Source organism: Martes martes, assembly GCF_963455335.1.
Source record: "Martes martes genome assembly, chromosome: 3".
NCBI lineage: Eukaryota > Metazoa > Chordata > Mammalia > Carnivora > Mustelidae > Martes > Martes martes.
The window spans coordinates 156,274,547-156,302,521 of NC_137890.1; the positions used below are offsets into that span (position 1 = coordinate 156,274,547).

General features: G+C 48.0%; 2 protein-coding genes across 4 annotated transcripts in view; both read right to left on the reverse strand.

Moving 5' to 3' along the window:
- Nucleotides 1-1,013: 1,013 nt before the first annotated feature.
- Nucleotides 1,014-7,505, reverse strand: SNORC (secondary ossification center associated regulator of chondrocyte maturation; the record flags this gene model as incomplete). The annotated part of the gene is made up of 3 exons (XM_080799368.1): nucleotides 7,406-7,505; nucleotides 1,208-1,390; nucleotides 1,014-1,123 (listed from the first exon to the last, which is right to left on the reverse strand). The coding sequence occupies exons 1-3, from the start codon at nucleotides 7,476-7,478 to the stop codon at nucleotides 1,014-1,016; spliced, it is 366 nt and encodes a 121-aa protein (XP_080655494.1). The 5' UTR covers nucleotides 7,479-7,505.
- Nucleotides 7,506-20,037: 12,532 nt separating this feature from the next.
- Nucleotides 20,038-27,975, reverse strand: part of GIGYF2 (GRB10 interacting GYF protein 2) — a 145,952-nt gene continuing 138,014 nt past the window's right edge. For all 3 annotated transcript variants that reach the window (XM_080797888.1, XM_080797890.1, XM_080797889.1), the window contains 2 exons: nucleotides 26,797-26,944; nucleotides 20,038-21,887 (listed from right to left, as the gene is read on the reverse strand). In XM_080797888.1, the coding sequence (XP_080654014.1) occupies nucleotides 21,820-21,887; nucleotides 26,797-26,944 (216 nt within the window). In that variant the 3' untranslated portion in view covers nucleotides 20,038-21,819. The remainder of the gene's footprint in view (nucleotides 21,888-26,796; nucleotides 26,945-27,975) is intronic.

Sequence of the window (27,975 nt, forward strand, 5' to 3'; positions counted from 1 at the left end):
CTGGGACAAAGGGGAGAGGGTGACCATTGGTCCTGGCCCTTGTCTAGCTTATCTTTTGAGGCTGGTAAAGAGCATGCTCTGATTTGGATCATCTGCTTTAACTAGGGCTTTGGTTACCAGAGGTTATGTGGAATGAAGTAATTTAAACAGCTTGATGAGAACCGGTCAGTTTTAGAACAGTCTTTCACAAATGGAAACTTCACCCATGTGTTTTGGGCGAGCGCTCATCTGGAGTATCCAGGAGGGAAAAAGTGGTCTTAGCTGGAGCAGGAGTGGTTAGGAGCTCAGGGAAGCGAAGGAGGCCAAAAGCGTTGCTAGAAATAGTGAAAGTAGAGGAGGAACAGCTTCCCTCCACCAACACCTACACCTCGGCCCAAGGTATCAAACCATCAAGGAGTGTGCGGACGGTCCCTCCTTCAAGCCTCCGGTCCATCTTCTTTTCTTCCAGTTCAGGCTTCCTTCCTGCCAAGCCCTGGGCAGCTTAGCCACTATTTTAAATCCCTTCTCTCAATCACAAAAGCCAGGCTTCCCGGGAAGTGTGCAAAACCAAGGATGTGACCAAGAAAGGAGAGCCAGGGCCAAACAGGGAGTTGGAGGGAGGCTGCCTGGGACTGTGGTCCGGTTGCTCCTGGGGCTCCCAGGGGCGCCGGAGGGACAGGTCTGGCGCTCAGAGCCGCAGATGACCTGATGACCAGGTCAGAAGACGCCCCCACCCTCCCAACAACGCAGGCTATGCTTGGGATCCCTGCCCTGCCCACCTGCCCTGAGCTCCGGGCCGCGCGTCAGTCTGTGCCCGAGCGCTGGCGGGGCACTTCGGGGACAGGAGCGGGGCCGGGGCGGCGGGAGCCAGGGGCGCGGGCAGCCGAGCCGGGTCCCCGCGCGCACGTGTTGCGAGTTGTCGCCCGCCCCGCTCGCCCCCACACGCACGCGCGGACACACTCGAGACACGGGGGCGCCATCGGGGTTGCAGCCTAGTCGCGCCGTGCGACGGGGGCGCGGCCCCTTTATTCGCTTCAGGAGGCGGAAAACTTTCTCAGCGCGACGACGACGAGCGCCAGCACCACGCAGGTGGCCAGCAGGGCGGCGATGACGATGGCGGCGATGGCGCCGGGCCCCAGCGAGCCTGCGGAGGACGGAGGACCGGTCAGCCCCCGCCGCCCGCGCCCGCCCCGCGGCCCCCCTCCCCAGCCCGGCCGGCCGCGCCTACCGCTGCCTGGGTCCAGCGGCTCCCGCGCCGTGCTGTCCTCGGGGCCCGGCGCGGCGGTGGGGGCCGGGGGCCCGGTGGCCGCGGGCTCCCGGGCGGGGCTGGTGCTCTCCACGGGGCCCTCTCCCGACGGCAGCTCGGCGGGCTCGTTCCACAGGGTGGGCGCGGGCTCCTGCGGACCCTCGGCTGCAAGGCCAAGGACAGGCGCTGGGGAGCAGGCGGCAGGGCCGACAGGGACGAGGCCCCCACGGGGAACAGACTGCGGAGGTGGCGCTGTGCGCGGAACTCTGGGGTCAGCGCTGCACCAACCGTTTCGTTTCACCGGGGCTCCAGGACCTCTGCTGGGGCCAGGCTGCTTCTGAGCCCAGTGAAGACAGACTGATGGGGGCTTGGGGCGAGTAAGGGAGAGGGGGAGGGGCCCAACAGGTTCCCCTAGTAAACAGCGGTGAGCACCCGCCCCGAGCGAAGGCCTGAGCGGGTCACTCACCCCTCCCAGCACAGCCCGCGGACCCTCATCTGACCTGCTGGGCTCTGTAGGCCTGGGTGAGGTGACTGACCCTTGAGAGAGGCCCCGGCAAGGCAGGGCAGGGCAGCCTTCATCCTGGAGAAGAGGCCAGGAGGGTGAGGCAACTCTCCCTTCAGGAACTGGGGTTCCTGCCTACCCAGAGCCCCATGAGGGGGCTGCTGCTGCAGGAGGTGGGGAGGAGAGGCAGACCCCTCCTTTACTTCCCCTCCTTTGCCCTGACCTGGGCAGAGCCACACAGCCCACAGGACATGGGGTCTAGTGCCCACACGTACCCCATGTTTGGAGGCTTAAACCCCAAGGGGACTCTGTATCCTAAGAAACTGTGATGCCAGCATATTGTTGTCTCCAGACAGGACAGGGCCAGAGGGACGGCCAGAGGTGTGTGGTCAGTGTAAGGGAAGCCCCAAGAAAGGGACGATGCCCCCCCACCCCCACAGAGGCTAGGGCTCAATCACCCCATCAGTCCTGGTGCAGCTTTTGTGCAGAGGCCTCTCTCTGCTCATGGGTTGGGAGTTGGCAAGGTTTGGAGTATCCAGGGGCCTCAGGGAACAGGACAGGCTGACACTGAGAGGCCTGTGTGAAAACCCCAGCCCCATATCCCCACCTCTACCATATCAGCCCATGTCAGTTTCACTCCCTTCCCTACCAAGGATCCTGGTCTGAGGGGCTCCACAGCACTACACCAACCCCAGACCCATCCATCCTTCCCAGAGAGGAGGCCCCAGCACCCCAGTTAAAGTTCAAGACCAGAATGACAGACAGTCTCCAGGCTCCCACCACCCCCTAGTACTGGCCATTGGCTTTAGCAGGGTCAGAGCTCCCCAGCGTCTAATCTGAATTGTGATTCGAGGATGCTCAGCCTCCACGCAATCCCTAGAAAGGGCTCCGCAGGCATCACGACACCATCTCGTTGACTCCAGCTGCTAGGAACTCTCTTTGAGAAAACCAAGGCTTAGGGGGGCCCTAGGAGGAGCGCTGCTGGGACTCGGAAGTCCCTAGACGATGAAGTAGCAGGATACACTCCCCCAGAAACCACCAGGGAAGTTGTGTGATTCCTGAAGCCCCAGCCAGCCTGCCTGCAGGTCCCTGGGGCACCTTTCTCTCCGCAGGCTTCACCCCTGAGAGCTCCCTCTGGCACAGACAAGCCCGAGTCAAGCTGCTTGCAAACTCACCAGCTTCCAGAGAGGGGCTGTGCTGGGAGGACACAAAGGGACTTTTGGGTCTCTCCTGCTAACAGTGCCCACCTGGGGCAAATCACAAGGAAACATCAGCGAAACCCAAATTCAGGGTCAGTCTTAAAATAACTGCTTTCAAAAACATCCAGGTCAAGAAAGACAAAGGAAGGCTGAGGGACTGTTCCAGATTAGAGACCCAGGAGGTTGAATGCAGCATGTACTCCTGGCTGGGGAGGGGGGGCTATGGGGTTTAGTGGGGAAGTAGGAATTTGCAGCTTGGATAACAGTACCATATCAACGTCCAGGTCCTCATCGAGATAACTGACTGGTGATGTAAAGATCCTTGTTCTTAGAAGCATTGAGGGGACAAAAGGCATGATGTCTACAGCTTACTCTTCAGGGGTCAGCATTCAGATAGCTCAAGTGGGTAGGCAGAGACAGGAAGAAGAGCAAATGTGGCAAAGGCTATTCTAAGTCTGCTGGAGCTCCCTGGGTTGTTCTTGCCCCTTGGAGGTAAACTCAAAATCTCTTCCCAATCCAGCTGAACAGGACTCCCCAGGCCCTGCCGCGGCAGCCTCTCCCAGGCCTGGGCTGGATCAGTTCTGAGGCTCAGCTTGCAGGCAGGAACCGCTGTCCTAGTCCTCAAGGGTTCCCCAAGCCGGCATCCCTTTTCAGAAAACAGCCCTGCCAAGGAGTTCTCCCAGGGACAAAAGGCCCCTGACACACGGTGTGAGGGAAGCTTCCTGCTCGCAGGGCCTGAGGCCGAACCCAAATGCGGGTGTCTGGGTCCTCCCTGGCCCCCCACCAACTGCGAAGACCACTCTGTGAGGAGGGGGGTGATAACCCTGCCAGGCCTCCATCGTCACTGCCTGGGAGGGCAGGGGTCTGCAAGCCTCGTAGCTGCTATGGAAGGTGCCAGGCCCCGGGCACGCTCACCTCAGGCTCCCAGGGGCTGGGCCAGAGAAAGAGTCTGAGTATGTCCATGGCTAGGCCCTGAGGTCTGACAGACTGCCTGTCTTCCCAGTTAAGTGGACACACCACTGGCCCCCACAGCAGGGAGGCCTCCACAGGGCTGCGGGGTACCAGCCCCAGCGACCCGCGCAGCCACGGGGGAATCAGCGGCCTGGAGCTAGCAGCGCCCAGGTAAGCCTCTACCTCTGTCCTTTGCCAGAGCTCAGGAGCCAGCTCTGGGGGAGAGGGGGCCTCCCTCTGAGCAGGGTGGTTGGGGGCACACCCAGGTCTTCTTCCTTTCCACCCCCCAAAGAGCCAGCCTTACTTGGCTGCTCCCCACAGAAGCCTGGATCTTCCCTGCCAGACACATTGGCTCAGGCTGCCTCATCCCTGCTCCTACCCCTGCAACACTCACCCAGGCCCTAAAGCTTGAGAGGCTGAAACCACAGGGCTCCAGATCAAAAAGGCTGGGTCCCAAGCCTGGCTCTGTCGTGCTGTCACCCTGGGACCCCAGCAGACTGACTTCAATCCCCCCTCCCGGACTGCACTTCCTACCCTGTGAAATGGGCATTGGATCGCGTCTCTCTGAGCTCACACAAGTAGCTAACCATGCCGTCCTGCTGTCCTGAGCTGCTGCCTTGGCCCCAGGGCCTCCCCAGCTGGACTCGGGCCGGCTGGGTCTGTGTGCTCTGCATTTGCTATCACTGGCCATCATGGGAGACCCCAGAGGCTCATCGGCACTCAAGAAGCCGGGGCCCCAAAGGCCTGCCAGCTCCCTGCAGCTTCTGCAGCCCAGAACTGCAGCCTGGAGTCAGCCGCCCCCCTTCCAGCGAAGGAGGCACAGGGACCAGGAAGAGGCCCAAACACGTGCTCATCCTCATCTACATGTCTCTGTATTTTCTCAATTTGCTGCAATAAAAGGGGAAAACAAAGTTTAAAGGCAATAATCCACCTTCCCCCCAAATCCATCTTGGGAGGGGGCTTGCCAGCAGGAGGGCCCATCTGAAGAGGCATGAAGATGAGGGAGAGAAAGCCAGGCAGCGGGACTGGCACAAGCAAAGTCATGGAGGACGGAGCCCACGGCCATGGAAGCTGAGTTGGGAGCCCCGAGGGGGATGTTAGGTGAGGACAGAGAGGCAGGTAGGACTGAGGGGGGCCTGTGATAGACCTAAACGCCAAGGACCAGAGTTAGCAATGTCCTGCGACTCTGACCAAGGGAACCCAGAGAAGTAGGGGGCCTCGTGACACTGCCACAGGCCCGGGCATGGTGGACTCTCCCCCAGCCCCACCACCTCCAGCCGCCCTGCCTTTCAGTAAATAGGTTTGTTTAACACTCGCTCTGACCGCAGGGCCCTGAGGCCAGGCACCCGTGCTCACAGACAGCCTTTGTGCCCGCCATGAAGGGCCTTTTCATCCCTTCCCTGGCCTCCTGCCTGCTCAGCCTGGCCTGCTCCCCCTACTCCAGTAGCTGTACGGGCAGCCACCAGGGAGGGCAGCAGGCTGGGTCTGGACCTCAGCCACGGGGCCAGTCCTTCCCTGCCCGCCTGTACAGGACCCCTGCCCACCGAGCAAAGGCAGGGGCCTGCTAGGCCTTGTACACACCTGCTCGGAGCTTCCAGCCCAGAGTGGGGTGGCTAAGAGCCTCCCAAACATCCTCCCTCCCAGACTGGCAGGAAGAACGACAGCCAGCCCAAACCCCAAAGACTGCGGGGTGGAGCGGGCCCGCCTGTTCCTGGTAGGACACGTGGAGGGAGGTGAGGCCAGGTGAGGTCCTACAGATGCCAAACACGTCCCCAAACATTCCTGTGGCAGCGGACAAAGCCCACCCACCCAGGCTGTGTATGCACAGTCTGATCCAGGGCCTCCGGCCAGCATCCTGGGCTGGAAGAGCTGGGCTACTCAGGGAACAAGAAACTGGACAGGAGCTCCCCTGGTGGCCCCAGAACCTGGACAGGCCGGCGCCAACATCTTCGCCTCTACCCAGTTTGACCACCAGGCAGGGGTGGAGTGGGGTGTGGGGTGGGGTGTGGGAGATCTGCAAGGACCGCAGTCCTAAGATCTAGTCCATGGAAGATGCCACCTGATACTCAGGTCATTTTCCCAGTTCCTGGGGTGTCACACCGGGCCCCTGTCTTGCCCAGCCGGCACATCTCCCACATAAAGGGAGGCTGGCACTTTCCCAGCCTATTCGAAGAGGCGGTTCTGCCCCAAGGCCACACTGCACCCAGCAGGGGGAGCTGGGGGCATTGATTCACATTCCCCAACACTTCCTGAGTGCTACATGGTGCCTGGCCCATCCTGAAAGCTTGAGTGTCTGAACTGGGCAGGCCTACCGTCCCCCGCACGGGAGGCAGAGCTGCTGCCTGCGGTTATGCCCATGCTATAGATGAGGAGAGGTACCGAGAGGCCGAGGAACGGTTGGGAGACAGAGCTGGAAGCAAAGCCGGGCTTCTTCCTAGGGCATCTAGAGGCCTGGGCACCCACAGACTACTCACCATCATTTCTTGCTGGTGTGTGTGTCTGAGTGTGTGGCTGTCCCCCCAGGCTTCTCACCCCCCAGCAATTCTCCCCAGGGCCATGCTTACTTAGGTGGCCGGCAGCCAGGTGCCACCCCTGTGGATGCATGGACATTCCCCCAAAGCCCATGCCGCAGAGAAGGTCTCCAGGGCTCTCCCCACCCACTCCTTTCTCCAGCCCAGAACCCTCCCCACCCCCCCCACACACACATACACACAGTGGCCTGAAATATTTCTCCTTTGGCCCACCTCACGGTCAACAGAGACTGCTTTCTTCCGAAGAAAGACCATCCAGGACCTGTCTGTGCTTTTTCTCTCTCAGGCTTTGAAGCTGGCCTGGGCCAGCCCCTCCCAGCAGAGGGCCCTAAAGCCATGCCCAGGACTGGGGCTGAGGTCCAGGGAGCCAGCACCCTGAGTCTACTGGGACCTTCCTTCTCACCACACCCCAGACCCGGCCATTTCAACCTCGGTACTGAGCCTAAGACCAGTGTCCTCAGCACGGTTTTGCTAAGGAGTCTCAGGCTCTATGTTCTTTCTGAAAATTTCCCAGGGCTGGGAATAGTACTTGGGTCCTCACTCTGGAAGGATGTTTCAGAAAGCCATCAGAAGAATGGTTTGCAGGGTTGAAAAGTGAACCAGCAGGGTTCTGGGGTTTTCTGCCTAGGAGCCAGGGTCTCTAGTCCCTCAGCTGCTTGTCCTGTGCCTGGTGCCCTGTCCTGACTCCCAGATCTGGAAGCCTTCAGATTTTAGCATGCTGGGGTAATCCCCATGTCCCCCAGTCTGCTGAAGTCCCTGGCCTTGCTCCCTAAATCACCCCCCTGCTTCCGGGGCCATCGTGTCCATGGCTAGCAATTCCCAGGACATTGACTCAGCTCCTGGAATCCGATCTCACAGAAGCCTTCTGTAGAATCACCCCAAATGGCGGCCTATCTCTCGGGAAGGGCTTCTGCCCAGTGGGCAATGGAGAATCTGGCCCACAGTGCTTCTTGGCCCTGGGCGGCTGGTGGCAGCAGAGTCAAGGGAGCACCCTTACCTGTGAGCACTGCTGGGGCCAGGACCCCGGAGAGCAGCAGCAGGGCCATGCGCAGAACCAGACAGAATGCCATCCTGGCCTGTGAGGGAGCGCGGCCGGAGAGCGGGACACACCGAGGACTGAGCTCCTTAACTTCACAGCGGCGAGAAAGAGGTATCAAAGGGCTGGGAAGGGTTTTCATCAATGCAAACTCTGTCCTCCTGGGACACCGTGCCCGCCCCCCACACATAAGCACGCACACACACACACACATGCACACACACACAGCAGAGCTTACAGAACGGACTGCTTTCCTGAACTCAAGTAGCCCCACCCTCCCAGAGGGAAAGAAAGAGGAAATTGCTCTCTTTCCCTCTTTCCCTCCCCCCAGTCCTCCCTCTCTCTCCCTCTCTCTCTCTCTGTCACCCCCCCCCACACACACACACACTCCTCAGCCACTGGAAGTAAGATTCTCAAACTTCCGTGTGCAAAAACATTCACCCAGGGAACTTGGAAAAGACAGATACCTCCAGCACTCTGTTCCAGAGGGTCACGGGTGGGTCCAGGGATCTGCAGTTTAGTGCCTATGGCTTTGGCTTGAGAGACTGAAACCCAGGTGGTCAACACTGCACAGTCCGCTCACTTTTGGGCTCCTGATGCCTGGTGGGGAGACAGCACTCGACAAGACCTTCTTAACAACAGAAGCTCTTCTAAAGCAGTTTCCATCCAAACCCTTGGCAGCTCTAGTCTCTTTCCAGAAAATCTCATGTCATTAGACGCCCTGTTTCTTCTTGCTGTCTGTTCTCCTGGGTGCCTGAGACTCGAAACACCACCTGTGTGCTCCTGGCTTCTATGTCCAGCCCGGGTCTGGGGCAGAACTTCAGCCCTACCACCCACAGCCTCCCCAGCAGCACCATGAGTATCTAAAAAGTATGTCCACTTTAATGTGTCCAAACTGACCTTGACTCCAGTGCCTCCCCAGTCCTGCTCAGTCATTGGAACCCCAGCTGCCGACCTTCTAGATGTCCTGGCCACATAATTAAATGTCATCAAAAGTTTCTCTCTCCCTTACTCTTGTCTAATCTCTCAGAAAGTACTGCCAGCATCCCTTACCTCACACCCTTCGTGTTTTCCCCCTGTTCTTAGAAAAGCCACCTTAAAGGCTTGCCTTGGCCCTGCTCACAGTGTTCCAGTCCGTTGGTCTTGACTAGGTTTCTCCAACACACCAGACAGGGACCTGTCACAGGGCCTTTGCACTTGCTGTCCCATCTCCCAGAAAGGAGTCCCTCAGCTCATTATGTGGCTATCTCCTTATCACCATTCAGGTCTCAGCTCTGATCAGTCAGCCTCCCATCTATCCAACACATCACTTAATTTCTTCTCAGCACTTACGTTTACATAAAACTCTCATTTCGTCCACATTTATTTATTTATTTATTTAGGTGAATTTTCTGAGGAATAACATCTATACCATGAAAAGCACAAATCTTAGGTTTATAGCTTGAGGAGATTTTATGCATGTGTACACCAGGGTAAACGTCACCCAAATCAATATGGGACATTTCCAGCACACCAGCAGGATCCTTCCTGTCCCCCACCCCCCATCAGTACCTCCAAAGCACGATTCTGTCTTCCGTCACTGTGGAGGAGTTTGGTCTACTCCCGAACTTCAAAGAAACGGAATCATGGGATATGAACTCCTGCTTCTGGCTTTTGTTGCTGTTCCACATTCCAGGAGATTTCGTCCATGTTGCTGCACGTGGCAGCTCATTTGTTTTTATTGCTGAATAATATTGTGACATGAATACATCACATTCAACCATTCTGCTGTCCATTTTGCCATTTATCTGTGTCTGTTGGCGTTATTTCTAGAACTTCTATGAATCCAGCTCCTGTGAATATTCTTGAGTGTGTTGTTTGGTGAACAGACCCGCTAGCTTCTCTTGGTTATAAATTCGACGACAGAATTGCGAGGTCAGGGGGGAGGCAGATGGTAGCTTCTGGAGATGCTGCTGAGCCGTCTTCCCAAGGGTTCGTTCCAGTTCCTACTCTGAGAGCAGTGTGAGTGTTCCGGTTGCCCTACATCCTCTCCCACACCAGTCATTGCTAGTCTTTTGTTTTCTGTGCATCCTGAGAGGTCTGTAACAGTGTCTTACTGTGGTTGCATTTCCATGACTAACACAGTTGAGCAGCGTTTCATGTTTTGTGACCAAAGGAATATCCTCTTTTTTGAATGGTCTGCTCAATTTTCTTTGCCCATTTTTTAGAGGGGTCTATCTCTTTATCTTTATTTTTGTTTGATGTGTGTATCCAAGATAAACATCCTTTGTCAGATATGGGTAATGGTACCACTAAATGAAGCGTTCATCGGTTTTCTCTCCCCACCCTGTGACTGTAAATCCCAGGACGGCATGGCTGTGTTTTGTTCACCAGTGCACTTCTAGGTGCTAGTGCACCTAGCACCACTGTGCCTAGCACGCAACAGGAACGCAGTATTTGGTTTCAGTCACCTGGGGTTTCTGGGATAGAGTTAACAGGGAGCATCTTCTCATGTGTTTATTCATTTGTGTTGGTTTTTTGTTCCCAGTCTCCCACCCTCAACTTTCTGTGCTCTGCAACGTAATGTAGCAACAGAAGATAGTCGCATCCCCACGTGACACTTGAAACTTCCTTCCTAGCTGACTTCCTGTTAGTATCTGCCAATGGGAGGCACTTTTGTGAGATGCAAGGGGGAAGGGGAGAAGTGACCCTTTCTGACAGCTAAGAGCACCAGGGACTCAGGGTCAGGGGGTGGTGGCTTCACGTGCAGCCACATCGAGTTGAAAGTCCAGACTCTGTGTCCTTGCCAGGAGCCTCAGTCGACAGCGCTACAGCCTCTGGGGAATCTTTCTCCAGCCCTGGCTGACGTCAATTGCCTAGGTATGGTTGTCAATTTATGTGCAAACTTCCCTTCTTTGTTCCTTCAGTCCTTCAGACATCCTAAAACAGATCCTTGCACTAAATCTCTTCTGTCTGAAATACCTCGAGCAAACTGTTTCCAAGTCAAACCCTGACCCATACAGAGCTTTGCACCTGGGATGGTCCTGAGAAACAGGCCCTTGAAGATGTGTTTCTGAGTTTTGGCTCACTACCATGTTGGAGTTTGAATTGCAGGGAAGACCTCACTGCGAGCAGAAAATCTGATCTGGTAACGTATGGCATGCTGTGTGTTAAGACTATTGGGTTGTTTTTGCATGAAATGTCTGTTGAAGACAAGGCTTAAAAGAGCAAGTAGATAGGCACTTGATGCTTACAGTGGTGATGATGATCAACAGGACAGTGCAATGGACCGGCTACTTTTTACTGCATTTGGGTGCTCGCAGAAAACAAGTTCAGGCTTTCACTTTGAAAGTCACATCAGGATCAGAAAACTAGAGCTGTTCTGTGTCAGTCTTAAAGAAATATCTTATTTCCTGTGGCTACAGGGCATAACTGGCTGCAAACCAGGCTTCAAGTTTGTGCGAGTTGCAGAAACACAGGCTTGAATTCACAGCTGTGCCCATTCTCTTAGGTGAAACCTATGGCACTGACTGGAAAGGAGTGAAATGCTGAGATTTGGAACGGAGATAGTTGGGTAGACAGGCTCAAACAATCTGAGACTCTTCCACTCACAAGTCCTTCGGCCTCCCTTGCAAGAGCAGCAGACTCCTTAGAGAAATGGCTAATTCCAAATCTGGGAAAGGAAAAGTAGAGGAAGAGCCTAGAACATCTCATGCCTAAGTAAGGAAGTGCTAACAAAATGATGGGGGCATAGCAAAAGGACACAAAGCCAACGTGGAGGGCACCAAATGAACAACATGCGCACGCACAAAAGATGTTATCAGGTTGTAACATACAGTGTGTGCACATGCATGTGTATGTGGAAAGTGCTTCCTTAGAGTGCGGATAAATACAAAAAGAAAGTTCAGCAAGCATTAATTGTTCAAGCAAGAATCAACTGCTGCTACAACTAGTGGATAAAAGTCTGGTGAGGAGGGGTGCCTGGGGGGCCTCCGTCGGTTGAGCATCTGTCTTCAGCTCAGGTCATTATCCCAGGGTCCTGGGATTGAGCCCCATATTGGGCTCCCTGCTCAGTTGGGAGCCTGCTTCTAACCTCGCCCTCTCCCTCTACCCCTCCTCCCTACTCATGCCCTCTCTCTTTCAAACAAATAAATAAAATCTTTTTAAAAATTTTGATAAGGAATTAGATGTTTACAAAGTCTCAAAGGATCTCCCATAAAAAAAGAATCATTACGGTGGAGACACTGGCAGACAAACCTCAGTCAAGGGATTAATTTTTTTTTTAAAGATTTTATTTATTTATTTGACAGAGAGAGACACACACACACACAGTGAGAGAAGGAACACAAGCAGGGGGAGTGGGAGAGGCAGAAGCAGGCTTCCCGCCAAGCAGGGACCCCAATGCAGGGCTCGATCCCAGGACCCTAGGATTATGACCTGAGCCGAAGGCAGACGCTTAATGACTGAGCCACCCAGGCGCTCCCAAGGGATTAAAATTAACATCACCAGTAATGGTTCAAACCAACATCATCAATGATATGATACATCAAGGACAGAACATCACTTCTGTATTATACCTGCCCAATTGCATAATCTCAACCAAATCCTGAGAAAACACCAGACCACCCCAAATTGAGGGCATTCTACAAAACCACCGTCCTGCACCATTGTCAAGATACGAAAGACAAAGACAGACAGAGGAACTGTTCCAGGTGAGAGGAGAATCAAGAACATGACAATCAAATACAAAAAGTGATCATTGATGGCATCCTGCACCTTTTGGTTTCCTTCTTATAAATGATATTAGCGGAACAACTGGTGAAATATGAATGAAACCTAGATATTATTCTATCATTTATTTCCTAATTTTAATAATTACACTGTGGTTATATAAGAAAATGTCCTTATTTCAAGGAAACACACCCTGAAATGTTTAGGGGTAAAGAATATAATGTTTGCAGCTTGCTTCCAATTGGTTCATTAAAAAAAAAATACAGTTACGGAGAGTCATTATTGAGAAAAACTGATTACCCAGAAAAATTGATAAAGCAGATATGGCAAGATGTTAGCAGGTAGGAGTGAAAGTCATGTTGGAGTTCTTTCTACCATTCTTGCAAGTTCTAAGTCTTGAATTATTCAAAATAAAGTCCCCTCTTCCCCCCAAAGTCATTCCTTTTCAATGACAAATGCAATAATAGGACGTAGACAGTGACCACCGAGGAATGTTAAAACTGCCACATGAATGGTCAACAGAGCGGTATTAATGGGTGAGTCAAAACGGGCCAGCCAGCCAATCCTGCCTGCGGATGGGATGCGACAGGACGCACACCATGCCCATAGTTAAGTCTTCCTGGATGGGGAGGGGAGAATCTGAATGTAGTCAAGCCTCTAGCTCTGACTCCTAATTTATGGAAAATGTGAGAGAGATGAACAAACTGACACTATAAAGATGCTCTTTGGGGCACCTGGGTGGCTCAGTGGGTTAAGGCCTCTGCCTTCGGCTCAGGTCATGGTCCCGGGGTCCTGGGATTGAGCCCCGCATCGGGCTCTCTGCTCGGCGGGGAGCCTGCTTCCCTTCCTCTCTCTCTCTGCCTGCCTCTCTGCCTACTTCTGATCTCTGTCAAATAAATAAATAAAATCTTAAAAAAAAAAAAAAAGGATGCTCCTTGCTGAATCCAAAATACGGGATGATCCATGGATAAATAATCCAGTTTTTTCAACTTTGTTTTTGAGGAGGAACTAGATTGCACCAAATGCAATCCATGAGCTCATTTGGATTTTGATTCAAACTTTTGTAAAAAGACACCTTTAAGATAATCTTAGAAAATCATGTATGGACTGGGTTTAGATATTATTAATCAACACTGTTAATGTGACGATTTCATCTAAAAGGCATCCTTATCAAGGTGCCTGGCTGGCTTAGTCAGAAGAGCATGCATCTCTTGATCTTGGAGTTTTGAGTTTGAGCCCCATGCTGGATGTAAAGCTAACCCAAATAAAATTTAAAAAAAAAAAAAAAAAGACATCCTTATCTGTTACCATGCACATTAAAATATGTGAGTGACGTATCTAGGACTTCTCTTAAAATAGTCTAAAGAAAGTGGGGGAGTGCCTGGGTGGCTCAGTTGGTTAAGCAGCTGCCTTTGGCTCAGCTCATGATTCTGGGGTCCTGGGACTGAGCCCTGAATTATCGGGCTCTCTGCTCAGCAAGGAGGCTGCTGCTTCTCTCTCTCCTTCTGCCTGCTGCTCCCCCTGCTTGTGCTCTTTAGTTCAGGTCATGATCCCAAGGTCCTAGGATCGAGGCCCACATCAGGCTCCCTGCTCAGCTGGTCCTTCTCTCCATCCACCCCCCACTTGTCTTCCCTCTTGATTTTTGCTCAGGTCATGTTCTCAGGGTTGTGTGATCAAGCCCCACATCAGGGTCCACACTGGGCTTAAGATTCTCTCTCTCCCTTTCCCCACCCTCCCTAAAAAAAAAAAAAAAAAAAAAAAAAAAAAAAGTCTAAGAAAAAAAGATAAAATAAAAATTGGTAAACTGTTGAAGCTAGGTTATATTAGGTAGAAGTTTGTTACACTAGTTGCTTTAACTATTTGTGTCCCCCAAAGTTCATATGTTGAAGCACTCATCCTCTAATGATGGTGCTTGGAAATGGGGCCTTTGGGAGGTGATTAGGGTTAGATTAGGTAATGGGGGTGGGGCCCTGACAAAGGGAAAGAAAGATGATTTTTAAAAGAGCAAAAGATAATAAAGGATTAGTATCCAAAATGTATAAAGAACTGATACAACTCAACAAATGAGCAGAAGACGTGAACGGACATTTCTCCAAACAAGACGAGAGCCAACAGACACATGAAAAGATACTCAAAATCACTCATCAAGGAACTGCAAATCAAAACCACAATGATACACCACCTCATACCTGTCAGAAGGACTAGAATGAGAATACAAGAAACAACAGGTGTTGGTAAGGATGCAATTAGAAAAAGGAACCCTCTTGCATTGTTGGTGGGGATGCAAACTGGTGCAGCCACTGCAGAGAACAGGATGGAGCCCTCCAAAAATTAAAACTGGAACTATCCTATGACCCAGTGATCGCTGGGTATTTATCCAAAGAATACAAAGCACTAATTTAAAGGGATATGTGCACATCTGTTTACAGTAGCATTATCTACAATAGTCAAATTATGAAAGCAACCCAAGCATCCGTCAATACATGAATGGATACAGATGTGGTAAATATATATACAATGGGGGTGCCTGGGTGGCTCAGTAGGTTAAGCCTTCGGCTCAGGTCATGATCTCAGGATCCTGGGATGGAGCCCTGCATCCAGATCTCTACTCAGCAGGGAGCCTGTCCCCCCGCCCCCTGTCTGCCTCTCTGCCTACTTGTGATCTGTCAAATAAATACATAAAATCTTAAAAAAAACAAAAACAAAAACAAAAACACAATGGAGTATTATTCAGCCATGAAAAATGAAATCTTGCCATTTGCAACAATGTGGATGGAACCAGAGTATAATGTTAAGTGAAGTCAGAGAAAGACAAATACTATATGATTTCACTCACAGTAGAATTTAAGAAACAAAACAAAGAAAAAACAAATGAGAAAAAGAAAAAAAGAGAGACAAACTAAGAAACAGGCTCTTAACTAAAGAACAAACTGATGGTTACCAGAGGGGAGGTGGGTGGGAGGATGGATGAAATAGGTGAAGGAGATTAAGAGTACACTCACTCTGAACACTAAATGTATAGAACTGTTGAATCACTATATTGTACCCCTGAAACTACTATAACACTACATGTTAACTATACTGGAATTAAAATTAAAATCTTAATAAAAAATAAATTCTTCTTTTAAAAATTTTTCATTTATTTTGACAGGCAGAGATCACAAGTAGGCAGAGAGGCAGGCAGAGAGAGAGGGGGAAGCAGGCTCCCTGCTGAGCAGAGAGCCCAATGTGGGGCTCGATCCCAGGACCCTGGGATCATGACCTGAGCCGAAGGCAGAGGCTTTAACTCACTGAGCCACCCAGGCGCCCCCAAAATAAATTCTTTGTAAATAAAATCAAAAGGTGGATAAAAAGAAAAAGAGACAGGAGATCTCTCTGCCATCCAAGGACACAGCGAGAAGACAGCTGTCTCCAAACCAGGAAGAGGGCCCTCACTAGGCACAGAATCTGCTGGCACTTAGATCCAGAGACTTCCCAGACACTTCTAAGATACTAGTCTACTTCTCTGTGTGCTTGAAAACTTTCATTTAAAAAAAAAACAAAACTGCACTTGGCAGGGGAAAGCTAATTAAAGACAAAAGTTACAATAACCTCAGGACTATTAAGGACTCAGACCCCTCAGGAATGATGGTTCAGGTGACCCCACCACCTGAGGGGCTGGTATGGGGCAAAAGAACATGGAACAAGTAGTAAGGAAAGAAGTACAAGTATCACCCATAGCCTTGGGAGGTGGTACAGAACAAGAACTGTAGTTATGTATATTCTATTCTATTCACAGCTTATTTCAGGTGGTATTACCCTCTTCTCAAGATTTTATATTCGTTTTCTCTACATCTGACATGGAGTTCAAATTCACAACCCCGAGATCAAGAGTTGCATGCTCCTCAACTGAGCCAGCCAGAGACCCGTCTCCTTGTTTCTTTTATATACATGTATTTGTAGATATAAACCAGTTTTTCTATTTTTCCATATTCGTATTCACACACACACACACACACACACACACACACACACACACAGTATCCAGATGAGATTCAAGTGAACTGGAGAAACATTAGGTTCACTTAGAAATGGACAGAATGATGGGATCACTGGATATGGTTTCCCTGCAATTACTGGTTGATCCTTCAGTAACCTTAACTTTCCCTATTTTGCTATCAACCTCTTCAACACCAATTTTTTTTTTTTCATTTGACTGAGTGTTGACCGGAACCCTGACCCACTTACGGCTTAATTCCATGTTACCAAAGAGTCAGGTAAGTGACCGTGGCTCACCATACTTGTATTTCAGCTTCAGCCGGCTTTGGTGAAACTGCGAAGGATGATTATCAGGCATCATCCAGATGCCACGCTGGAACCCAAGTGCTGAATCTGAAGACACCCCAGTCAGCAGCGTGCTGCAAGGACGTGCAGATGCATGTGCAGGTCTCATTCACACACTCTGGGGGTGAGAGCTGAATGAAACCTCACAGATCATCAGGCAGGCGATGTTCCCCACTCAGACTGCCTACTCAGTACTTCAAAATAATGTCCAGTGCTGGGTCCCACTCCAAATTAGAAATTCTGGGTCATGGAGGTCAAGGGCTGATTTTGACTCCAAGTTCCACAGGAGTTAGCTGGCGCTAACTAACACACAGCCTCCCAGAACCCACACTGCCTAAGGGCTACTTCTTTGCACTAATTTCAAGGTGTCCAACAGAAACTTTACCCCTATTAACACTCTATTGCACCTACATGAACCCCAAAACGCCCTTCTCCCTGGCACAATGGCCTACAAATTGTGTTTATCAAGCATTTATGCACTGGGCACTAAAGTCTGCACTTGTGTTTTAAGTTATTGATCACAACACTTGACAGTTTCCATTTCACAGATGAGGAAAAAAATGCTTGTCCAAGGTAGGTGGTAGGACCAGCATTCAAATCTGACAGCTTGACCCCAGGAACTCCATTCACAAAACCACTTGCAGGTTCACTCCACACAGCACCTTAAACAAACAAACTGGGAGATGCCAGACACAGCAAGGCTGGGCCTTTGGAAACTGCTCTGGGTTCCCAGCTCTGCACAATGGAAACAGAACCTGTTCTGAGCCTCCTCATTGGAAAAGGCTGAGATCCTCAGTCCTCAGGCCAAATTGGGGTAGTTGCTAAGATTCTTTTCCCATGGTCAGCATGCACAAACTATCCCAAACCCTTGCAACTTCAAAGCAGAAGAGTAGAGTTCTCCTCAGTTCTTACAAACAGAACCCCAGTGGTATTTGGGGTGGTAAAGCAGTCAACTAAAATCCTGAAATTTTCAGTCTTTATTGCAATAATTACGTATTTATGTTCCAATTAAGACTTAAGATGTTGGGTGGGGCTCCCAAAAAAGCCCCTTATAGAGATTTGAGTAAGCCGGAAGGAGCGCTCCTTTTGCCCAACCCCAGTCCTTCCTCCTGCCTGGAATACAGGACTTGATGACTGGTGATCTAGCAGTCAGCTTGGACCATGAATGTCCTTGAGTATGAAAGCCACAATCAGGATGGTTTAAAAAAAAAACAAAAAACAAAAAAACCCCACGTCCCTGAACAACATGCCAGCCTCCGAACTTTACTTGAGAAATAAACCGTCTGTTTAAGTCACTCTGCTTTTTGTCTTATATGCAGCCAAACCTAATACTGACCCACTGACAATTTTCAGGACCACTTCTCATGCTAAAAGAGAAATTCAAAGGGAAAAATAATTTCTGGTCAAGGGACACTAGTCCACCACTCCTACACTTGGGGGGACAAGTAAACAATCTTTAGGAAACAAACAATGGCTCTGCTTAAGACCAGGTGGACTGAACTGAGTATTGAAGCTATTCTGAATTTCACCCTCATGCTGTCATCAGTTTCCCAGCAACGAAATGGGTGCAGTGATAGATTTTAGGCTACAGAGCAACAATCTGATTGCCTCAAGGTTCCCAGGCTCCCTACTGTCCCAGCAAGCAGCACAGCTTCCTCATTAGGAATTGCCTGCACTCAAGCAGGGCCAAATCCATCTCCAGAGCCAGGCTGTTTCTTTTTGCTCCATGAAACCTATCAACTAGGAGCCCAACTTCCATCTGGAATGTTGGTTATAACTTAACTGTTATAACTTAACTGTTTGGAATGTGCATGCCTGATGCTCTTGTGAGGAAATTCTACTTCCCAGACTGGAAGCACAAGAGAGGAATAGCTTCATTTCACAGTGGCATTTCTGTAAGTCCTACAGACTTTTTATTTTTATTAATAATGCAGAGGGCATTTTGTATAAAATAGATTTCAAATTCTTTACCTGATCAATTTGAAAAAAAGTATTTATGAAAGGACACACTTATTACATATTGATAAAATGATTGCCTAGGAGAGAAATAACTAAGATAAAGCCAGAGGTACTACTATCCTGAAATTTTAAAAAATCCCTCAATTTAGAGCCAATGAAGAGTTAAAGTTCCTTGATGTATATGCATAGACTCATCTTATGACAGAATAAAAGTACCACAGAAGTGACACTATGTAACCTCTGAGTTCAGGTCACAGATGGTGATGCAAACTCTGCTTGGTTCTCCTCTGGTGGGGAGCCAACTGCCACCTAAGCAGCCCACCTACTCTGAAAATATCGTGAAGAGGACCCATGACCATGAACCCAACTGAGCTCCTAGCCAACAGCCAGAATCAGCCAGAGTCAGCTGCCAGTCACAAGTGATCAATCTCGGCCAGCCAACCTTATCGAACCTTCCCAAGATTGAAGCCCAGCTGACATCTGACCACAATCAGAGGCGGCCCCACAGGAGAACTGTCCAGATGAGCCCTTCCCCAAAATCATGACTCATAAAACTACCAACAAAATGGAGGGGTTGTTTTAAGTAAGTATGGAGTAATTTGTTAGGCAGCAACAGTAACCAGAACACCAACTATCTAGGGGAAAGTCTCCATAATAAAACTATCTTATCTGGGTATGTTTTTTAAGCCTCCAAATTAAAGTAAGTAAAAACAAACTATGTACAAAAGAAATACTTTGAAATTCAGAAAAAGGGTGCCTAGGTGACTCAGTTGGTTAAGCGACTGCCTTTGGCTCAGTTCAGGATCCCAGAATCTGAGGATCGAGCCCCATGTCAGGCTCCCAGCTCCATAGGGAGTCTACTTCTCCCTCTGACCTTCTCCCCTCTCATGCTTTCTTTCTCTCAAAATAAAGAAAATCTTAAAAAAAAATTATATATATATATGTGTGTGTGTATATATATATATATACACATATATATAAACTCAGAAAAAGTTAAGATAATTTGCAAGTTAAGTTTATAGAAAGGGATATAACGTGGTAGTTGGAAGTCAGTGAACAGATGGGGAGTGTGAAAAAAGAGCAGAACTGAGACAGAGGAACATTCCTAGGGAACAGTGGTTTCTTTCCACTAAGTGGGAAATTCCTCAAGTAGAAGCAAAGTTCCTGGTTAAGTAAATGGAATGTTCCGTGATAAAAATGACTTTGCTACCCCAAATCCACCTACCCCACCCCAAATGTTTGTCCTTTAATTTTTTATTTATTTTTATTTTCCCCGAACAAGCACACAGTGGAGTCTAGTTTGGAAGGTGTGGGCAGGCTCTGACAGGCACATTCAGAGGGTGTGTCTGTGTGAGGGCAGAAGACCATCCACGAGTCAGCAGAAAGGGACTGTGAAAGGAATAAAGACATTTGGTCAAACTTACCTGTGTTTATCTTGACTTCTACAGTCCTAAATACAGAGCCAGCCAGTGTTCCATAGCCTGGCAGGAAAAGCCATGGCTGCCTCCATGTCTTGGGTGCTCACGTATTGGGAGCGTCTTCAAGGTGCCAAGAGAACGGTTTAGTGCAAGACTTCAGCCTTGACAAAAGCTACAAGAGGTGCTCAGACAGAATACCACCATGTTTTATTTAAGTTCTTTTTTATTTTCCTCCACACTGGCAAAAGTTCCGAGGGAGCTTAAAGTTTTGTAAACATTTTAACTATCCCTCTTTCCCCACCCCCCACTTTTGAATTTACAAAGCAAAGGAGAGCAGGAGTCCCAACTTTTAATGGTTCCCCATCTCCTCATGCTATTTGATCCAAAAACTATATACAAGTTTGTAGCAGTCTCTGTATAGTTATTGTACATGTTTGGGAGGGAGGGAGGCAAGAAGGGATAGGGAGAATGGAGATCCAAAGGAATAAAAATAGAAACCAAATATAATCAGCCAAAACCAAAATGCTCTCAGAGCAACTGCAGCCTTCTTCAGGCAATGATGACAGAAAGAAAAGGTGCTCTACCAGGAGCCACCCGAACCACAGCACTTCTCACACAGGGACGGATGGTCCAATGGCTCCAGACCAAAGTGTGATTGGCAATTCCAGGTGATGTTCTGCGGGAGTTGGGGGAGGCAGGAAGAGTACTGGTTTATAAATAGGGCTTGAATACATTTATAATTCAAGTGAAGGGGTATTAGGAGGCCATGATCAGAAGCCAGAACCAGGCTTCTCTCTCCCATTCTCTCCCATCCCCTCCATCCCACTGCATTCTCCTGTGTAGTGGTTTCCATGGATGAAGGTCTTAAAGATGGTTAGGTTTTGTATATTTTCTTTTCAGAAAAGGCAAGCAACTTGCCATTCCAACTTTAAACAAAACCTTTTGGGGCCACAGCAAGACACACACGCAACGCTCTGAGGAACCAGATGAAATTCCGGGCTTTTATCAGAAGCAAAAGTTTATCCCTATCCAAAATGAAATTATACAAATTCATACATATGGTAAAGACCCTAGCTGCCTCTTAAACGAGACAAATTTTCAGCAGAAAGGCCCAAAACAAACTGGTCCTAGTCCTCTGAAGTAAAAATATTTATGGGAAAAATCAGTTTTTGTAAGAAAGGAAAAATTAAAGAGTAAGTCCTTCTCCCAGGCCATAGGTTTCCTTTGTCCAATCAGGTTGGAGAATGCCAGGGGAGAAGTCAGCTTGCTTGGAAGTCACTATCTAATGAAGAAAAAAAATGAATCCTTAATCCTTTCTCCGAAAGGATGCTCAGAAAGAACAGGCGAGGGGTGTGCAACATCAAACCAATCCAATCTAAACTCCACCCCACTCAGGGCCTCTTTGATGCAATCCCAAAGTTAGCAGTGGCAATGCAGCCGTCAGACTGGGGGCGCTCTGACTGTCTTGTTGGACACTCAAGTCACAGTCCATGGCATGGTGTTGCTGGCCAATGTCTGTTACCATTAACTCTCTTCATGATTGCACCAGTTAGACCCCTTACCCATATGGGGGGTTAAAAAGAAGAACAACATAGAAGGGGGAAAAAGTGACATAAGAAAGTAAATAGCTATTGGCAGATCCCAACATACTTTCTGGGACACAGTAGATGAAATCACGGCACAGTAAACAGGTGCTGCCCAAAATCAGCCTTGTTGGGGAGTAATCCCAACTGCCACCCCCAAGACACAGGGTCCGGTCCACTTATCTACAGTCTGAGATGCTCACCAACAAAAACAGTTTAAAGAATCTTGGACACAAAGGGCTAGAAGAAAAAGCCTGAGATGATCGGTTCTGTGATTTGTTGCAGAGTGATAAAGAGTAAATGGTGAGTAAGTGTTGTGTCCAAAGGTGGAGAATCCATGGTCAGCAGAGAGGAGAAGGAAGGCCAGTCCACTGGCAGGTGCTCAGTAGTCATCCAAAGTCTCGATTTCACCCATATTGAGTCGCTCCGATGAAGCATTGACTGAAAACCCTGCAGGGAAAAATTGGCAATGAGTGACCACATCCAGACAACCATGGGGCTCCAATTCCAGACACTGGGCTGGAAGAGAAGTCTCTTGTGTTTTAGCATACCATAGATACACTAAAGAAAGGAAGAAGGAAGGAAGGATAAAGGTCAGAGAGCAATATTCTGCTCTTTTAATGAGAGATTCTTCATTTTTATTTATTTCTTAGGGTTAGGTATAATTTAAGAAGAGAGGGGAAAAAAAGAATTCCAAACTAGTGCATTAGAGATTCCTGAGAAGAATCTGGGCTGTGAGCGCATGTTAAGGCCAAGTGAGGCTGGCTAGTGGGGAAAGTTCATTCGGGAGGTGAATCTTAACAGAGATGGGGACAGGCGAGGGCAGGAATAACACATACCAAATACTCTGTAACTACCTGATCAGATGACTGTGAAATCTAAGTGGGAGTAACACTACTTCAGTCCCCCTCACTATTGGGACTACCTCCCCACCCCACCCACCGGGGTTAAAAACCTTTTCAAAGTTTCAGCCAAAAGCTTTTGCTATTCGAGGGCAGAAGGCTTCAGGGAAGATCCTCACAGCCCTCAGATGTTTTCTCACAGGGTAGACCGCACAAAAAGATTAAAGTACTTTGTCCAACTCAACCTATTGTAAGTAGGCTTGCAAAAGGAAAGGATTTCAGTTAGCCATACTGATAAACCAAAATGGAATCTGGTTTAGAGAAAGCAGGTTTAGCATCCCCACTGAAGGCAAGAGCAGTAATCACAAACACTACTAACGTTCTGAAAACCTAATCTCATCAGCCCCGTGTATGCAATTTTTCTATTAACTCCATAATCAAAGACTGATAAAAAGTATTAACAGGGCTTCCTTGGAATGAGGAAAAAGAGCTGAACAAAATCTCAAACTGTTTCAACTTCTATTTGAATATCAAAAAAGTAAACAGGCAAAGCTCTCCTATCTAAAAGCAGTTAATATTACCCGTGTTCTGTCCCCTTTTTGTTCTTTAATGTTCAAGTTTTCAAACAAAGACACATTTTAAATGTACCAATAATAAAAAAAGTCTTACATAATAAAAATAGCTTAATTATATTATATTCTTGACTCAAAATATCATGATTTGAAAACATAAACATGACTATTTATTAACCAAGGAAGCTGTGGTTCAAGCTGCTTACAAGGCCTCAGACGAGGAGAGGCCAGGGCTCCAAATCCCAGCCTCAGCTCTGCCCATCAACAGCACTGCCACAACCCACAAGACCTTTTCCCTTGAAAATAACAAAAGGCTTAGTGTCCCTATTTGTAAATAACAATTTAATTAGGTAAGTATTAAAACTTAAAGACCAAACAGCCTATGAAATTAACTATTACTCTTCTGAAGCAGGGTTTTGACTTCACATGTACCTCAGGAATAGATGAGCTATGATAAAAACGAGCTATATGTGATAAAAGCAGAAATGTAATAAACACACACACAGGGGGCACCTAGGTGGCTCAATTGGTTAAGAATCTGCCTTCTGCTCAGGTCATGTCATGAACCCGGGATCCTGGGACTGAGCCCCAGGCTCCCTGCTCAGCAGAATCTGCTTCTCCCTCGCCCTCTGTTCCTCCCCCACTGCTCATGCTCTTGCAAATAAATAAAACCTTAAACACACACACACACACACACACACACACACACATTTAATTTTAATCATGGAAAGACAGGAAAAAACCAGCAGCCTGGGGCCAAAAAAGGGAAAAAAAGGTACTTGTTCATGACTACAGTATGTTGCTTACTGGGCTAAGTTTTTAGCAGACATAGTCTCACTGGCCTGTCATAAAACCCAGAAAGGTAGGCACATCTACTCCACATCTGACAGAAGGGAAACCTCTGGGATACCACAAAGTCCAAAGCAATACAAAGGAGGATTTAAGCCCACTCTGCTTGGCTCTAAAGACTACATTCTGTTAGAATCAGAACTGACTACAACTCACTTGCATGATTTCTTAAGGTTGAGAAACTGTAAAGTATGACTGGGGAAAATGCCATTGTGTGTGGACTATTAACATATCCAAGTAACGGATACTGGTTCACAAGGGCACCTCATAGTTCTAAAAACTACAGAAAACACAGCACAATGGAGGCAATGGATCATTAAAACGAGCCTGGGCCTCTCTGATGGTCTGTTCTAGACGCAAAGTTCTCCCTTGATCAGTGACTACTTTCTCAATGGATGCTTTTGGATCAAATTAGAACTGTCCCATTCTGTGCACGGTGAACTGTGACTGATGGACATTTACTAATTTTTCTCAATCTGCAGATCAATTAAAAATAGTAATAAGTGGAAATGAGTAGGTAAGGGGCAGAAGTTAGTAATTATCAGGGGCACCTGGGTGGCTCAGTGGGTTAAAGCCTCTGCCTTCAGCTCAGGTCATGATCTCAGGGTCCTGGGATTGAGGCCCACATCGGGCTTTCTGCTCAGCAGGGAGCCTGCTTCCCTCTCTCTCTTTGCCTGCCTCTCTGCCTACTTGTGATCTCTGTCAAAATAAATTAATAAAATCTTTAAAAAGAAAAAAAAAAAGAAGTTAGTAATTATCAGAGTAATTTTCAGAGAGAGATTTAGCTGAGTAGAAATTTTCATAAAAAAGTCCACGCCTACACAAGAGAGCTTTCTCAACACTGCTGAACTTTTATTGCCCTTTCCCATATATGCATTTTTTCTGCTCCTTCAACATATATAAATTCCTTAAACTCTATTCCTAAAATAACCTCTCATTTCCCTGAAGAGAGTTTTCTTTTTACTTTTTTTTTTAAGATTTTATTTATTTATTTGACAGAGAGACACACAGCGAGAGAGGGAACACAAGCAGGGCGAGTGGGAAAGGGAGAAGCAGGCTTCCAGCTGAGCAGGGAGCCCGATGTGGGGCTCGATCCCAGGATGCTGGGATCATGATCTGAGCCTAAGGCAGACGCCCAAGGACTGAGCCACCCAGATGCCCCCTGAAGAGTGTTCCTTTCTTTCTGGTGTCTGCAACAGGGGTGGAGTCAGACTGAATATTTAATTCAAAGAGCTTCACACCTCACTTTCAGTGACAGCCTACCCTTCCAGTGTCACAGCTGAAGAGCAACAAGGGCTTCTTGGCTAGAACCCACACCCAGAATTTCAGGGACACTTGTAAATCTATATTCACCCACTTCTATCAAAACTGGATAAAATGTTAGACTGTTTCATCTACTCTTAACATAAATTTCAGAGACAGGCAAAATAAACAAACAAACAAATAAATAAAATACAATTCTGAGGCAGAAGAAAACAGAATTTCACCAGATTGTTTTCTGTTCCCAAGCCAGCTTCCAGGCCCCAGTTCCAAAGGGCAATCTTCAAAGTTAGGTTTTTGTTTGTTTGTTTTCAAGATTTATTTATTTGACAGACAGACAGACAGCGAGAGAGGGAACACAAGCTGGGGGAGTGGGAGAGGCAGAAACAGGCTCCCTGCCGAGCAGGGAGCCCGATGCGGGGCTTGATCCCAGGACCCTGAGAACACGACCTGAGCTGAAGGCAGATGCCTAATGACTGAGCCATCCAGGTGCCCCCAAAGTTAGGTTTCTATTACTGACATTTTGTTTTCTCCAGAGTAGGAAACCCAGGAGGGAAAGCAGGGACCCTCCTGAGGGCAGAGCAGGATGGCAATCCCCCTCTTGCTGTGCTCTCTCCTCTTTCACGAGGTTATCTCCACTTGAAGTTTCATAGGCATTTCACACTGACCCACCCAACACACCCCAACTCTGTATCATCACCCCATAAGCCTGTTCCATTTTCCAGGGCTCATCCTTTAAGCAAATGGAAACACCACCCATCCTGCTGTCCAAACCGTTCCATTCCTCTTGCCCTGCCAATTCAGTCCCCTAAGTTTCTGAATCCCATTTAACTCCTCTCCATCTCTACTGCCCAAATCCCTGTTCTCCAGGCCACCAGAATCTTTCACCTGGTCTATATTTCAGCCTCCTAACCACTCTGCCTCCTGCCTGGGCCAACATCCCAACCTGCCGTCTTTGCCAATATAATCATTCTACTCCGGACAGCATGGTTTTTAATACTCTACTTTACATTCATAAACAGAGAATCATTTTAATTTCATCATTGTCTGTGAGGCTGTTAGGCCCTTGAAGAAACACAAACAGCCTGCATCTGCTTTGCCTAGACTGTTTATTATTCCAGAAATACCACTGTCTGTCCTTCCCGCCAGTCTTTCAAAGCCCCAATTCTGGTGTCACCATTTCCATGAAGCTGTCTTGTGTGAAGACTCTGGTTCTCAATGCTAGACGAGAATAGTTGTGGCTAACAGAAGAGTGGAAAGAAAACAGGCCTCCTCTGAAATCCCAGCCCCACTGCTGAACGCTGTGTTGGAAACTTTGGAAAATGTTCTAAACCCTCAGGACTTTGGTTTACTCTTTGGTAAACTGAAACATGATCTCATAATGTAGAGTGACTCTGAAAATCGTAAGTATATATACACATATATAATGGATATCAGCAAGTATTAGTTGTTTGAATACCTGACTGGATTTATGGTCAGTTTCTATACAAATCAGCATTTAAATTTTTTACAACTTTTCCTTTTCTCCTTTAGCATTATTTTCCAATTAAACTGAAAGGCCTTCTAGGGAAATTCATATTATGTCTGAAACAACTCTTCAAAGTTTAAAGCACCACACAATATAAGCCATTACTTTTCTTGTTCCCTATAGCATATGCAGCATCACTCTTGCACTGATGTGCCCAGTAAATATTACTTATTTAAGTGGTTTTAAAAATTAATTTTGTATAAGAAATATTTCCCTTTATCAAAAACATTCCACCAGGAGACTCACATATAATACTGCTATAACCGGCACCCCTCTAACACCCAGCTGAGAATTTAGGCTTTGCTCACCTAATAAACTGGGATCTGCTCGGACCATCTTCTGTTTTTTCTTCTTCTTGCCACTTTGTACAGCCTCAAAATTGGATTGTTGGTTGTTGCTTTGATTGGTCTGAAATACTGAATGGAGTGCACTGTGGTTCATTCCCCACACAGAGTCCTGTGAGATAAGATGTTACAACTGAGGTTACACAGAGGATGCAAGTGTGGCCCACTCTAAGAAAATGATTGACTGGCCCTCACCTTACCAAGTATGAGATTAAAAACAGAAGTCCCACCATGGATTCTGGTAATAATGAAACCATGAAGAGTCCCCTGAGCCACCCTTTCCCTTCATTTAGATTCAGATATCACATTTAAGCTCTGGGCCTCCAAAAGGCTCATCCTGGTAGCTCCAGGTTTTCAACCCAGTGACACAGCTGTCAAAACCTCTCTGGTAGGGGCGCCTGGGTGGCTCAGTGGGTTAAGGCCTTTGCCTTCGGCTCAGGTCATGGTTCCAGGATCCTGGGACCGAGCCCCACATCAGGCTCTCTGCTTGGCAGGGAGCCTGCTTCCTCCTCTCTCTCTCTGCCTGCCTCTGCCTGATTGTGATCTCTATCTGTCAAATAAATAAATAAAATTAAAAAAAAAACACAAAAAAACACAAAAAACCTCTCTGGTATACAGAGAGTCCATACCATCCACTAGGAAATTAGATATACAGCAAATAATCACAAACAGACCTATTGACATCTTTCACTTAATCCCTGTTAGTCCATCTTCCCAAATGGATTTTAAATGCCATGTACTTCGCTGTATCTTTTATATCCCCAGAAATGACTGATATAACAAAAATTATCTCTAGCAGAATTATAGAACTAAAGGATATAAATCATCTTAAGCTCTTTGTGAGCCTTGCCACTTCATCTTTCAGAAAACTTGTACAACTGATCCTCATTATTCGCAGATTCCATATATGCAAATTCACTTACTAGTTTGTAATTTACATGTAACCCCAAAATCAAAACTTGTGATGCATTTATGGCTTTCCTCAACACCCAGCTGCAAAAATGTGAGTTGCCTAAGGAACACATTCTCAGCTGAGGTGGAACAGGGGAGTATTCTGCCTTCTTGTCTCAGTTCTCATACAGTAAACGAGCATATTTTTCAGCCTCCGTAGTGTCCTGATGTTCATTTTATGCTTGTTGGTGT